The following is a 14815-nucleotide window of genomic DNA, read 5'->3' as shown; positions in this document are numbered from 1 at the left end:
GAGAACAGAGCATGGGCACGATTCCCCTGTCCCAACCTAGCCCCAGATGGGCCGAACGACATTTGGGCTTTAGCGGAGAGGGCTTTAATTTTTTCCTGGATCTTCAAATTGACATTTCGTTTAGGGGTCCCAGACTTAACCACGGCATTCTTCTCACACCTCGGAATTGGATCCCTCCCTAACGGTCGAGACCGCCCCAACCTTTGATTGGGTCCCTGGTTTGGGAATTTCGCCGCTCAGAGACTGGGTCTTGGGTCTTGGTTTTCTTGGGACTCGCACACTCACCGACGAGAGCTTCACAACCGGCGAAGATTCAGTCTTGGCGTTGGACCTACTAATTGAAGGATTCCGGTTGATACCCGGCACTTTCCCAGCTTGAGTAGGAGTCCCCCCTTCTTCAGGTCCGCCTTGAGCCATGTTCCAAACGCTCTAACTTCCTCCCTATCCTCTCGCCGGATCATGAGGATCGAGGTCGCGCAGGTTTTCGAGTCGTGTGTCAAAGCTCCACAGTTATGGCAGATAGGGGGAAGTCGTTCGTACTGGAATTCCACCCACGTAGGTTTCCCTTCCATCGGCACAAAACGTCCAGGACAAATCTTTCCATTCCGAGATAAAGACACTTTGAAGCGGAAAAAATTCCTCAACATTGCTTCCTTAGGATTATCCAGCTTCACTTCGAGCACCGACCCAGCCGCACTTGCCACCTTCGTAGCGTTCTAGATCATCATCATCCCCGGAGGCAGTCCCACTGCCCTCACCCAGTGGTTGATCTCCTCCATCCCGACAGATCTCCAATCTCCTGACGTCGGCCAGCTTTTAACCAGGATAAGGCCCTGTCCATAGCACCAAAGTTCGCGGTTTGCCACAGCCAAGCCTTCTCCTTTTTTCTTGCACCACAACTGAAAGAAAACTCCCCCCTCGTTGGTCTCTAGCAACTTGAGTCGCCATCCATTGGACAAGTCCCACAACCCCTCTAGGAGGGCTCCCAGGGCTTGCCTTCGAAGTGGCTTCTTAGTCACTAGACGGCCTAGAACTCCTTCGTCGGAGAAGGCTACTGCCAAGCTTTCCTCTAGCTCCCAGTCGTCATCTATGTCTTCCACATCCAGTAAACTTGTACGTTTCGTAATATCGTCTAGTCCGCTGTCTTCGTCGTCCATAACTCAGAAGTCTCACAGGGAGTCAAACTCTAAAAGCAGAGAGTATTTCCATCACACATAAATCTCAAATTTACAAATTGAAAGATATATATGGATATATAACAATTATTTCTATTTGATTTTTTTATCAACATGTCTGTTTTTAATGAAAAACATCATTTGAAAACAATATATTAGTTGTCATCTTTTACATTTTTTACGTTCAATTTTATGTCCAATGGTATATTATAATCTGGTTGATAACACGTCATCTCCGTGGAGGTCGTGAGTTAAAAAAAAAAAAAAAAAAAGGTGTTCGATCACTCGAAGAATTTCAAACTCGGTCCTCAAATTTCTGATTAAGACACAAATACCGGATTAGGGCTTATCTGCTTCGCGAATTCATTTTTGGAATTCGACCAGATGGGTCGCTCTCGAGCTGTATCGAAGATCTCCGACGACGATCCTAGCCAGAGGTCAATGCTTAGAATTCCCAAATTCGCTTCATTTCGAAGATTTGACCTAATTTACCGACTTAACTTGTTATTTAACGAAATCTACTATACTTTTATGGTGTAGATCGTCGAAGAGAAAGAGGGTCGCTTCGAATGCAGAGAATTCGGAGACCGGGAGTTACAGTGGCGTTCTAGGCCATGGAAGCGGCGACCGAAAAGCCCCTCTATATCATTGCAACTACTGCAACAAAGATATCTCGGGGATGATTCGAATCAAGTGCGTGGTTTGCGCGGATTTTGATCTCTGCGTTGAGTGTTTCTCTGTTGGAGCTGAGATTTATCCCCACAAAAGCAATCATCACTACAGGGTTATGGTTAGTCACTCAATTGTTACTTTAAACAAAGTAGACTCATCTCCAAATTATTTTGGTTCTAACGTAATCTAGGGTATGAGAAAAATGTGTATCCATAAAAAGAAGATAAATTGGGTTTGTAACAGGACAATTTGGCTTTTCCACTTATTTGTCTGGACTGGAACGCTGATGAAGAAACGTTACTGCTAGAGGTAGTTTTGGAACTGATTTACTGATGTTTGTTGCAAAAGAAACTGCGTCTTCGAGTTTTTTGGGGCTGAACAACCTTGTGCATTCTATAGGGTATTGGGATGTACGGATTTGGGAACTGGGCGGAGGTCGCGGAACATGTCGGAACGAAAAGGAAAGCGCAATGTATTAACCACTATAATCTCATTTACATGAACTCGCCGTGCTTTCCTCTTCCCGTAAGATTTGTTTGGTAGTATATCTACATTGTATGTCTACATGTGCTTTATATGCTTCTACGGCAATGACTAATGTCATTTTGCGTCACATGTAGGATTTATCTCATGTTATGGGGAAGAGCAAAGACGACCTTCTCGCAATGGCTAAAGGATCGGGTGACATAAAGATCGGTTAGTTTTACATTTTCCAGCCATCGGTCTAGTTTTCTTTTCGTTTTTTCTTTTCTATCCTTTTTTAGAATGCATGTGGATGATTTTACTGATTGCTAAAATTTGTCATGTGCTTGCTTGAGCTTTGCATCTGTATCAAACTCTGTTCGGTTGACACCAACGCATTGCTCCTCTGTAACACACGTACTGGGATAACATATTATATCACTCTAGAAAGCTGCTCTTTTATTTGTTGAATTAGGTGCTTTCTTATTCCTTTTTCGTCCTGGCATGTAGCCTTTTTTGGATTTGATATACACAAATGCTTTTATTTATTTTATAGTTAGAAAATTGCTATCTCATTGCACGTACAAACTGCTAGTTAAGTTTTTAAGAACAAAAAATCAGATACGTAAGCCACCTAAACTGTAAGAATTGTAAATTAGCCAACCTTTTGTAAATTCTTTGTAAATAGCCAAGTTGCATACGTGACATCCTATTAACTGCTTATTTTTTACATGTTCGCCCTTTATTAATTTCGGCCAAGTGTTTTTAAAATTTTAATAAAATATTGAAACAGATTAGGAAGTTTCAAACTAGCAGAATTTGAAATTTTCTAGCAGAATTTGAATTTTTTCAGCCGCTTGTTTTAATTTGAATTGGCTTCTAATTTCGGAAAATAGCAGTAAATAACAATCCCGAATATGTTCCCATGAAATTAGCAGTAAATAACAATCCCGAAATTAGCGGTAAAGATTTGGATTTCGTCTGATGGTTGATTTCCCGTGTAAATGAATATCCCTCGATATGTGCGATTGCAGTTATGGCCGAAAATTTGATTTCCATTTTTAATTAATGGGCTGAAAATAATGGGCGGGAATTGACTGGGTTGTAAGAGTCTTTTTGTGTTATGTAAATAAGGTGCCCTGGCTATTTACAGGATATTAACAAAATGTGGGCTATATTACAAAACACTAGCATATATGGCTATATAGCTTACTAACCCTTTTAAGAATTCTCGATTTCTATTTCTGAATTTCTGAGAAGCCATGAATGATAATGTCAATTAATCACAATTGCGTTATATTCTTTTTTGTATTGCAGAAACTTCAATGACCGGGGAGCTTCCAGTTCCACCCAAAGAAGAGCCAGTCAAGTAAGAGGACACGTGTTAAAACTTATTCTGTTTTCCACAGCTTACCCTTTTGAACCGTGTTTGGTTTTTCTTTTTTCTTTGCTTTCAGATTTGAAGATGCAAGAACAAGCGCAGCTCCACAATCTTCAGCTCACCCAACTGCTGGTACCAAAGTTCACATTAGCAGCTTTCTTGTTTTCCTTATAATCACAGTGAGGTATATATTTTCTTTTGTGTATATCAGAGAATGCGGACGGCTCAGTTACAGGCTCGGCAAAGACCGGAATTAACAGTTTCCAAGTTAAGGATGAAACTAAAGTGGAAGGTATGATAGATATTGTGCTTGTGACGCTTCAGAAGTGTTGGTTTTCGTTCTTACAAGAAATTTGTTTACTGTTGGATTTTGACAGAAGCTCAAGCAGACAGAAGTGTAGGGGGTAAAAAGCTTCGGATGCCAGGGGATGAGGGACCCGTGACAGAGTTGAGTGGGTATAATTTCAAGCGCCAGGAATTCGAGATCGAGTACGATAACGACGCGGAGCAATTGCTTGCAGACATGGAATTTAAAGAGACAGACACTGAACATGAGCGAGAGCTGAAAATACGAGTGTTGCGTATCTACTCCAAAAGGTACTTGCACTGGTCTCGTATATTTGTTTGTCTTGTATTACATATCATTGGTCAAAATTAGTCATATTAAAAAGATTTGTGTTGACCATGTTATCCGTTCGTCGGAGTCCCGTCTTGATTCTTTCTTATAATGTTTTGATGCCTTTGGATAGGCTTGATGAGCGAAAACGAAGGAAAGATTTCATTCTAGAAAGAAACTTGCTTTATGCGGACCCGTTTGAGAAGAGCCTCTCTCCTGAAGAAAAGGAAATATATATGCGGTTCAAGGTCTTTGCACGATATCACTCGAGAGAAGAGCACGAGGCGTTGCTTCATAGGATAATCAAGGAACACCACATCATGAAAAGAATAGATGATCTTAAGGTGAGAAAAATTCTGTATTTTTTAATCTTATATTATTTTTTAATTTTCGTCGATTACATAAGTGAACGAATAGATCATGTAGCGGATTCTGCACCCTATGCAGGATGCCCGAGCTGCCGGGTGTCGAACCGCAGCCGAAGCAAACAAATTTATCGAACAGAAGAGGAAGAAGGAAAATGAAGAGAACACGCTGAGAATCAAGGAAAGTCCTCAGGTCGGAACAAATGGTAAAGCCTTTCCCAAACCAGAAGTCAGTCCACGAGGTCTCATCAGAGTACCCACCGATCCATTTTCCACCGGAAAAGATCAGAACTCAGCGATGCGACCCATCATGAGTGCTTTGGACGAATGGGACGTCACTGGATTAACGGGCGTCGATTTACTCTCTGAAACTGTAAGTATTTTCTCATTATTATTATTTATGTTCATGATGATTTCAACATTGTCGGACTCTTTGTATATGCAGGAGAAACGACTATGCTCGGAGATCAGAATATTACCGGTGCATTACCTCAAAATGGTTCAGACCATGTCCGTACAAGTGTTGAGTGGCAACGTAACAAAGAAATCCGACGCTTATAACCTGTTTAAGGTCGAACCCTTTAAGATTGATAAGGTCTATGACATGCTTGTGAAAAAGGGAATAGCTCAATCTTGATTCCAGTATATCAATTCTGTTTGGAGAATTATGTATAGTTAGTTGTCGATTATACAAAGGGAATACGTTTTACGAGAAGAAAAAAAATCTGGCTGTAATAGTAGCAAAAATAAACAAATTATTATTATTATTATTATTTATTAGGGATTTGTAACTAATTAGGCCACTTTAAACATGTGATTTTGGATCTAGCCTATGTTTGATAATTTATAGTGATATAGCCAAATGGCTTATGAGGCAATAATTAAGGTCTGATTTACCCTTATTTACTAACAAATTCGTCGTTTTCTCTCTCCTATTTTTTTTTCAAATAATTTTTTTTGCATCAAAACTTCAAAAATTCGTAACTTTCTCATACGAACTCGAAATTGAGTGATTTAAGATCCTACAAATTCGTGGCGCCGAGATCTTCAAAAATAGACCCATTGTATTTGATGAAAAATTATGTTTAATGCATTATATTTACATTTTCATTTATTTTTTTGATAAATCTCGGTTTTTTTTTATATTTAAGGTAGTAACGTGATTTTTCTACATTTATGGTATTAAACATGATTTTTCATCAAATACAATCGATCTATTTTTGAAGATCTCGGCGTCACGAATCCGAGGATTTGGAATCACTCAATTTCGAGTTCGTATGAGAAAGATACGAATTTTTGAAGTTTTGATGCAAAAAAAATTATTTGAAAAAAAATAGGAGAGAGAAAGTGACGAATTTATTAATAAATAAGGGCAAATCAGACCTTAATTATTGCCACATAATGCATTTGGCTATATCCCTAAAAATTGTTAAACATAGGCTAAAAACAAATTTCATAGTTTCATTTTACCTATTTTGCTACACTGCCCTATTTATTATTATTACTGACAACACAATAAATGGAATATACCTTGATGCTCTAGATATTGAACAATAGTAGAACTAGGTAGTCATGACCAAGGAATAAAATGTCGCCGAATTTCCAGGAAATTCGCCTGGAAATTCCATTTCGGTGGTTCAACGGCTGGCGACAAGCTTTTGTGTCGTTTCCCCGTTTAATGTCGTTGGAAAATCGGGGAAACGACATGCCGTTTCCATTGTAAACGACCGGTTGATTTCGTTGAACTTGTAGTATAAAACCTGCATATATTCCACGAATGTCGACGAATTTCCAGAGGAAAAAAAAACGACTACGGCGACTAAGTTACAGAAGAAGAAGAAGAAGAAGTTACGGAAGAAGAAGAAGAAGAAGAAGAAGAAGAAGGGAGAGAGAGAGAGAGAGAGAGAGAGAGAGAGAGAGAGAGATGTATATTATCTTTTATTTTTTTTCAATTCAATATACACGTAAACCGAGGTTAAACAAGTGCCTAGTGCCTATTCCAATATTATCTATTATATATATTAATAGTTTAAAAAACGCGCTACGCGCGAGTCAGCAATATTTTTTTTTTAAAAAAAAAAGTGAAAAAGAAAAATAAGTAAAATAAAGTAAGTTTAGACTTTTAATTGTATTAAATATAGGGTCGGCTAAAGAACTAGCCAAAATAACATCCGTACTTTAAAATTATAGCCCAACTATTAACATATTTAGGAAAATAGCCAATTTATCATGACAACATTCCAATATTCCAATAATACCCTTAGGTTAATATTATTAACTATCATAGTAAATAATAATATCCATAACAAAAAAAATTAGTAAATCCAATTAACAATAACAAAAACTACAGTAAATTTTATTTGTCGTAACAATAATAATAGTAAATCTTATTTACCGTAACAAGAACAAAAGTAAATCTTATTTACCGTAACAAGAACAAAAGTAAATCTTATTTACCGTAACAAGAACAATAGTAAATCTTATTTACGGTAACAAGAACAATAGTAAATCTTATCTACCGTAACAAGAACAATAGTAAATCTTATCTACCATAACATTTTCTAGTTAATCTAATAGAAAAAGTATCAGAGATGAGGACTAGTTAATATAACAGTAAATAAGATTTACTAATTATTTTCATGAACAATCGAGGACAATAAATCCGACAGTAAATCATATTAACCATTGAGTAAATCATTAATTTCTATGGTAAATATAACAGTAAATCCGATTTACTACATATTTACAAATCTCTTAATTATATTAGAAATAATGTATTAAATGAAGTTTCACTTGTTTAATATTATAAAAAACAATATAACGAGATTTATAAAAAATAATATAACTATATTTTTTAAGTTAATCTGATTTACTAAAGGCCAGGAAGAGAAGCAGAGTAGTCGCCACATTCGCTAGTCCTTCTATACATTACAACGATTACATTCATAAATAAAATCAACAACTCGATTGTCACTTTATTTTAATTATCAACGACGACGACGACGACGATGACCAGCACAGAGAATATCCCTAATTTAATTTAACTTAATTAATCAATTGATGATCCGATCCCAGGGTTTTGTAAATGACGACGAAGCAAGGAAGAATCGCCCTAGGGTTGAACACCACAAGCTCCTCCAAGTTATTGTAGATTCCGGTGGAAGATCCAGCGACGGAATCGTATCCTCCGGCGACGGACTCAGATCCGTCGCCGCCTTCGCCGGAATCGCGCTTGACTCGGCCGGCGATGACTCGGCAGACGATCATAGCTCGGCGAGAAGAAGAAGAAGAGGTGAGAGAGTCGTGAGCTAGGCCGGAGCTCGCGGTGGTGAGAACGCCGTCGCCGGCGGCGGAGAAGCCGTGGCGGATCGTGGAGCACACGTGGCAGGAGGTGATTGAGCAGAGGGAAGAGGATCCGCGCGAGCCGAGGGAGCAGGAGAGAGTGGCGCAGTGGAAGCGGAGGAGCTCGTTGCCGTCGGCGGAGCAGCGAGGGTTTTTCCGGGCGACGGACTTGACGGAATCGCGACAGTCTTCGAAGCGTTGGATTGTCCGGTGAGTGTTGTGGACTTTCAGGATCCGATCGATCTTCACCGCTGGGCTGTGGCTTTCTTTCTTCACCCAGCTTGACTTGAATATTATCTCCACTATGTTTCTTCCTGAATCTTCCGGCCCAAGCTCCGATACCGTGTCACGTTGCCGGAGACGATGAAGAAGCTCCAAACGCCGGAGACGACGACGGAGCTCCGAACGCCGGAGAAGAAGGCGGAGTTCTTCTGAACATATGATTCGTGTGCGTCGTTGGAGAAACAGTTATTCTACGCGGAACTGGTTAATTGGGAAGGGCATTTTAGGTACAACATTTTTTTTTGGCTAATTTTTTAATAAAACACAAACCTTGGCTATTATTTTAGAAGACCCCTCATTAATTGGTTATTTGTTTACAAATAATATACATTAACAAATTATACAAAATATATTGATAAGAGAGTGAGGAAAGAAATTAATATACATACAAAAATTATACAAAATATATTTATGAAAGAAGGAATAAAAAATTCAAAATCGGAAGTAAAAAAAAATCAAAACCGGAACGGAAAAAAAATGGCTCCGCGTGTCGTTGCCTGGCGGCACCAGAATTGAAGTTGAAATAAAATTATATACAAAATATATTGATGAGAGAGGGGAAAAAAATTAAAGGTCGGGAAAAAAAATAAATGATAATAGATGTTATTGATATAGTATAATATAGTATTAGTAATTATGATTATAATATACATAAAAAAAGATACAAAACATATTGATGTTTGGAAGGGAAAAAAAATCAAAATTGGAAAGCAAAAAAAAAAATCAAAATCGGAAGTAAAAAAAAAATCAAAATCGGAAGGAAAAAAAAATGGCTTCCACGTGTCACTGCCTGGCGGCACCAGGATTCAAGTTGAAAAAAAAATATACAAAATATATTGATGAGAAAGGGAAAAAATTAAAGGTCGGAAAAAAAATGATAATATATGTTATTGATATAATATAATATATTATTAGTAATTATGATTATAATATACATAAAAAAATATATAAAAAAAAACAAATTGAAACGAAAAAAAAATCAAAATCGGAAGTAAAAAAAAAATCAAAATCGGAAGGAAAAAAAAATGGCTTCCACGTATCGCTGCCTGGCGGTATCAGGATTCAAGTTGAAATAAAAATATTACAAAATATATTGATGAGAGAGGGAAAAAAAATTAAAGATGGGGAAAAAAATAAATGAAAATATATGTTATTGATATAGTATTAGTAATTATGATTATAATATATATAAAAAAATTATACAAAATATATTGATATTTAGAAGGGAAAAAAAATCAAAATTGAAAAAAAATAAAAATAAAAGGAAGGCTCAGGCTCAGGCTCAAAAAAAAAAAAAACACGCCACGTGTCGCCATATGGCGACGCCACGTGGCGGAACGTGGATAAAACTTGAAGAAGCTATACTTCTTATTAACTATGCTATGGATATAGAGTATAGAGTTTTTGTTGGGAGAGGATATAATATTATCTATTATATATAATATGTTGGTGGAATCCTATATATTAACCGTGTATCTTCAATTATTTTTATTATATATAGATATTATATACATAACTATAACTATATATATATATATATATATATATATATATATATATATAAAGGATGGTTGAGTAGTTTTTAAACATTTCTCTTAAATACATGTGTATATATATATAATGAGTAAAAGAATATATATATTGTATCAAAGAATATATTACATTTTTTTACTATTAAATTGGCCAATTTAGTGGTTCTAGATTTAATTATATATAAATATACAATTTTCAAAAAATATTATATACATAATGTATTTTTTATATATGTTTAAAAATTGAAAAATATATGTATGTATTACATGTATATATTTTAAATATATTTTACCACATTTTTTCCGTTCGGTTTTCCATCGGTACGTCGGTTTTCCATGGAAAACGGTATTTGAAAACAGTATTTCACTTGTCCTTTTTCACATTTTTTCCGTTGGGTTTTCCATCGGCATGAGGATTTTCCGTAAATCAGGAGGTTCGAAACGGCAACGAAAACGGCATTTAGTTCATTGGTCATGACTCATGTGTGTATGACAAATGCTGTTCTGATAAATTACAAGGAATACCTGGTTAAATTATTGAACCCTTTTTAGCTACCTGATATCTCAGCCTTCGTAAAACTGGGAGTATAAACATGGAGTGGAATGTTCGCATGGTATTTTTAAGATATATGAAGCATGTACATGTTATGTTCAATGTAGGCTCATTCATTTTCCCATATGGCTAAATTCATTCAACTGCCCCTAAACTCATTCACAAAGCAAGTTATTTACAAGAGTGCTTTGATCAATATATGCTCAAACAATATAACAGTAGTACCGACTCTAGGGCACATCAATAACAATAATAGTTTTCTTAATTGCTTGATGGTGTAACCCCCGGAGACATACTTGACAAGATATTGTCCAACTTCTGATAATAATAATAATAAATAAATAAAAGATATTGTCCAACTGCGGTGTAATTTGACGCTGGCAAACAACACTAATTTATTTAATTGCATATTACATAATCACTATAATTTAGACTAATTCATAACAAGTTATTATGAAGACTACTTATTCAGTTAATTGACACAAAAAACACGTTATAATGATTACGCAATATGAGGTATGAGGCATTCATAATAAAGAAAAAAAATACAACGATTTGAAACGTTGGAATTTCAAATTATTGTTGGTCCGGCCCTAAGGGCTTCTCCGCCAACTATAGTGTAAAAACACCTCCAATCACACATGATAGCCAACATCAAATTTGGTGATTTAAACAGTGGCACGGCATATATGTCATGTCACTGTACAACACGGCATTGCTTTTTTTTTTTCTTTAAAAAAAAAAAAAATTAACATATTAAATTCAAAGGTTTTTTTTTTCATATATACATATATCAACCTTATAAATGTTTATAAAACACAAAAACTCATAAATTGACTACAAAAATATCAAAACAAAGTTCAATTAAAACATAAAAATTTAAATATATGTTACAAAGTTTAAATTAAACACACAAAATAAAATGAAAACTAAAAACAATAACATAGTTTTAAAAGACATAGTAAAAACTTAAAACACAATTTAATAACGGGGAAAATTATTTCCAGTTCCGTCAAGATAATTATAATATTGGGTGTAATCTTGATTTTGATCTTCTTGAGCTTGATCTCCATGAGTTTGATCTTCATGAGCTTGATTTCCCTGAGATTGATCTTCCTGAGCTTGATTTTGTTGATAATTAGATGCTCGATATTGAGATCCATAATATTCAGAACATTCTCCTTGTTCTTCATATTGGTTCGTCTGTGCTCTTTTTTGCATAATTTTTTCTTTTTCTTTTACTAGAAATTCACGCATATTTGGGTCGGATATAGTATCCAAATTCATGAATAAAATTTTATTCTCTTCTTTCATTTGAGCTAGCTCAATCTTTTTCTTTCGAAGTTCATTTTTTTTGTCTCTGAACTTCAATTCTATCAATATTAAAATCTTTAATAGTTCGGACAAGACTCTCATTTTTTCCATCATTTTTTTAAATTCTTCAGCATCTTTTTGTTGTTTCTTTGCGTTTTTTACACCCATTGGTCTTCCAGATAAATTACAAGTGCCTTCTTGGTCGTTCATGTTAAGATTAAATGAATTCATACCGGGGGTTACAGGTGACTCGGTAGAAAATGATGACGATGACGGATGGTTAAGACCCGGGGACTCGGTATTTGAGCTGTTACCAGCAAATTTCTCAATTCCCTTAATAATAGGCCACACATGGTCGAATTTGAAGACCCTCTTGTATTTGACATCCTCTACCAATAACATCTTCGCTTGAGTTAACTATTACATATTGATAAAAGAATGATGGTAAAAAGTTAGTTAGTACAAATAAAAAATAAATATAATGTATACATTTATCGACAAAATAAATACTTACAATGTCTTGTTCTGAAGCACCGCTGGGATTCTTATTTTCAATCTGGTTAATACATCCCCTTAGTTTCGAAACAGCAGAAAGAATGGTTGCCATTCTAGTTTCTAAAGATCTTCTTGGTCTAACTTTTTGGATTCCATTTGAGTGATACTCTATTTCAATTCTTGCCCAAAATTGATATTTTTTTTGGGAAATCCCTATGATTGGTTTTTGAGAAATATCAATATAGGTTTGACACAAGAGTATATCTTTTTAAACAGAGTATGAAGAACTGCGACTTGAAGTCATGTTTGAAGAAATGAGGTGAAGAATGAATTTGTGAGGAAATGGGTTGAGGAGTAAGTCTTATTTATAGAAATTGAACGGCTAGATTTTAGAAATGCAACGGCTAGATGTTTGTTTCTGATAATGCTAAGAGACAAGATGTGACAGAAATTGAACGGCTAGATTTTAGATCTAAAATTCAATGGTCCGGATCTATTTGTTTGTTTCTGATAATGCTAAGAGACAAGATGTGACAAAAATTGAACAGCTAGATCTTAGATCTAAAATTCAATGGTCCGGATCTATTTGTTTGTTTCTGATAATGCTCAGAGACAAGATGTGACATAAATTGAACGGCTAGATTTTAGATCTAAAATTCAATGGTCCGGATCTATTTGTTTGTTTCTGATAATGCTCAGAGACAAGATGTGACAGAAATTGAATGGCTAGATTTTAGATCTAAAATTCAATGGTCCGGATCTATTTGTTTGTTTCTGATAATGCTCAGAGACAAGATGTGACAGAAATTGAATGGCTAGATTTTAGATCTAAAATTAAGTGGTCCGGATCTATTTGTTTGTTTCTGATAATGCTCAGAGACAAGATGTGACAGAAATTGAACGGCTAGATTTTAGATCTAAAATTCAATGGTCCGGATTTATTTGTTTGTTTATGATAATGCTCAGAGACAAGATGTGACAGAAATTGAACGGCTAGATTTTAGATCTAAAATTCAATGGTCCGGATCTATTTATTTCTTTCTATAAATGATGAGTTTCATACTTGGAAAAATATCACCTCCTTCTTTACCGTATACTTCTTCTCATAAAAAACGATGAATTTTCAATATGGTAGTTCATCTTACATACCATCTTCTTCCTCTTCTTCTTCAGATAATGAATTTTATGAAGATCTAGAAAACAAAGTCATATCTCAAATTACTGAAAATAACAATTTCATGCTAAATCGTATGCTAAATACCTAAGGCTCTCATCGTGGATCTATTCCTGATCATATCGTTATCAACCATGATCGGGAACAAGCCGCTCGCAATCTCTTCAACGACTATTTTACAGAAAATCCTCGATTCCCAGAGACAATGTTCCGACGAAGATTTCGAATGAGCCGAGCTTTATTTCTTCAAATTCATGATGCTGTGCAAAGACATGACAATTACTTTGTCCAACGAAGAGATGGACTCGGTAAACTCGGGTTATCTAGTTTGCAAAAACTAACAGCCGCTTTACGAATGTTGGCATATGGATCACCGGCAGAGTCCACCGATGAGTATATCAAAATAGGCGAGTCCACAACTTTGGAATGCTTGAAGAGATTTTGCCATGCTATTGTCGAGGTGTTTTGAGGCCATTATCTTCGAGCACCTAATGCTAATGACGTTGCAAGACTTCTCCACATTAATGAGCGTCGAGGATTTCCAGGTATGTTGGGTAGTTTAGATTGTATGCATTGGAAGTGGAAAAACTGCCCAACAGCTTGGGGAGGTCAATATGATGGACGTAGTGGATCTCCTACGATTATTCTAGAAGCTGTAGCTGATTATGATCTTTGGATATGGCATGCATACTTCGGTCTACCAGGATCTAATAATGATATTAATGTGCTAGAGGCATCTCATCTTTTTGCTAATCTTGCTGAGGGTACTGCTCCACCGGTCAATTATGTCATTAATGGAAAAGAATATAACATGGGTTATTATCTAGCTGATGGCATATACCCAAAATGGTCGACCCTTGTTCAAACTATGTCATTAGTGTGAAATTTTGTGGTGTGATTGGAGTTGGAAAAAATTTTGGTGCTAAATCAACACAAAAGTTGTGTTGAATTAACACAAAATATAGGAAATGGGTTGGAGTTGCCCTAACAGTAAGCAACTTAGACAGTTGCTTAAAGTCTCCAATTATTTTGAAAAGTAATAAAAATAGGCCCTTTTTTATCAGTTTTATTTCTCCTTCGCGTTTTCTTTTCTCATCTCTTATATATATATAGTAAGCAACTTAGACAGTTTGCTTAAAGTCTCCAATTATTTTGAAAAGTAATAAAAATAGGCTCTTTTTTATCAATTTTTTTTCTCCTTCGCGTGTTCTTTTCTCTTGTCTCTTATATATATATATATATATATATATATATATATATATATATATTATATTGAAGACACGTGGATGGAACCACGATGGATAAATTAAGAATCTTCAATTAGTGGCGAAAGAATACCGGGTTACAATTACGGACGAATAATACACCTATCGTTTATTACATCTTGAAAAGAACACGGAGGGACGCATCCCAACCACTAGAACAAATATAGGCATCGGGTGGGACGAAAGT

General features: G+C 35.7%; 3 protein-coding genes and 1 pseudogene across 3 annotated transcripts; 2 read left to right on the top strand and 2 right to left on the bottom strand.

The window, feature by feature from the left end:
- The first annotated feature begins 1421 nt into the window (after positions 1-1421).
- Positions 1422-5497, top strand: LOC149408005 (transcriptional adapter ADA2a-like). Its single transcript, XM_089616155.1, has 12 exons — positions 1422-1612; positions 1716-1965; positions 2091-2156; positions 2247-2372; positions 2468-2543; positions 3627-3678; positions 3767-3822; positions 3902-3982; positions 4068-4287; positions 4440-4650; positions 4754-5044; positions 5117-5497. Exons 1-12 carry the CDS (start codon positions 1560-1562, stop codon positions 5306-5308), a joined length of 1674 nt encoding a protein of 557 aa, XP_089472281.1. The 5' UTR covers positions 1422-1559; the 3' UTR covers positions 5309-5497.
- Positions 5498-7561: 2064 nt separating this feature from the next.
- On the bottom strand, positions 7562-8460 carry LOC149408004 (uncharacterized; the record flags this gene model as incomplete). Its single annotated transcript, XM_089623118.1, has 1 exon — positions 7562-8460. A coding segment is annotated over one exon (744 nt), but the record flags the coding sequence as incomplete, so codon positions are not given.
- A 2901-nt stretch (positions 8461-11361) lies between these two features.
- LOC149408003 (uncharacterized) lies at positions 11362-12345 on the bottom strand. Its single transcript, XM_089623109.1, has 2 exons — positions 12209-12345; positions 11362-12111 (listed from the first exon to the last, which is right to left on the bottom strand). The coding sequence occupies exons 1-2, from the start codon at positions 12299-12301 to the stop codon at positions 11362-11364; spliced, it is 843 nt and encodes a 280-aa protein (XP_089479235.1). The 5' UTR covers positions 12302-12345.
- A 959-nt stretch (positions 12346-13304) lies between these two features.
- Positions 13305-14246, top strand: LOC149408002 (protein ANTAGONIST OF LIKE HETEROCHROMATIN PROTEIN 1-like; annotated as a pseudogene).
- Positions 14247-14815: the final 569 nt, after the last annotated feature.

Source organism: Urtica dioica, chromosome 1 (assembly GCF_054948205.1).
Source record: "Urtica dioica subsp. dioica isolate 48M chromosome 1, U.dioica_male_clone48M_v1_H2, whole genome shotgun sequence".
In the NCBI taxonomy this organism is placed as follows: domain Eukaryota; kingdom Viridiplantae; phylum Streptophyta; class Magnoliopsida; order Rosales; family Urticaceae; genus Urtica; species Urtica dioica.
This window is presented reverse-complemented; position numbering and strand designations above follow the sequence as displayed.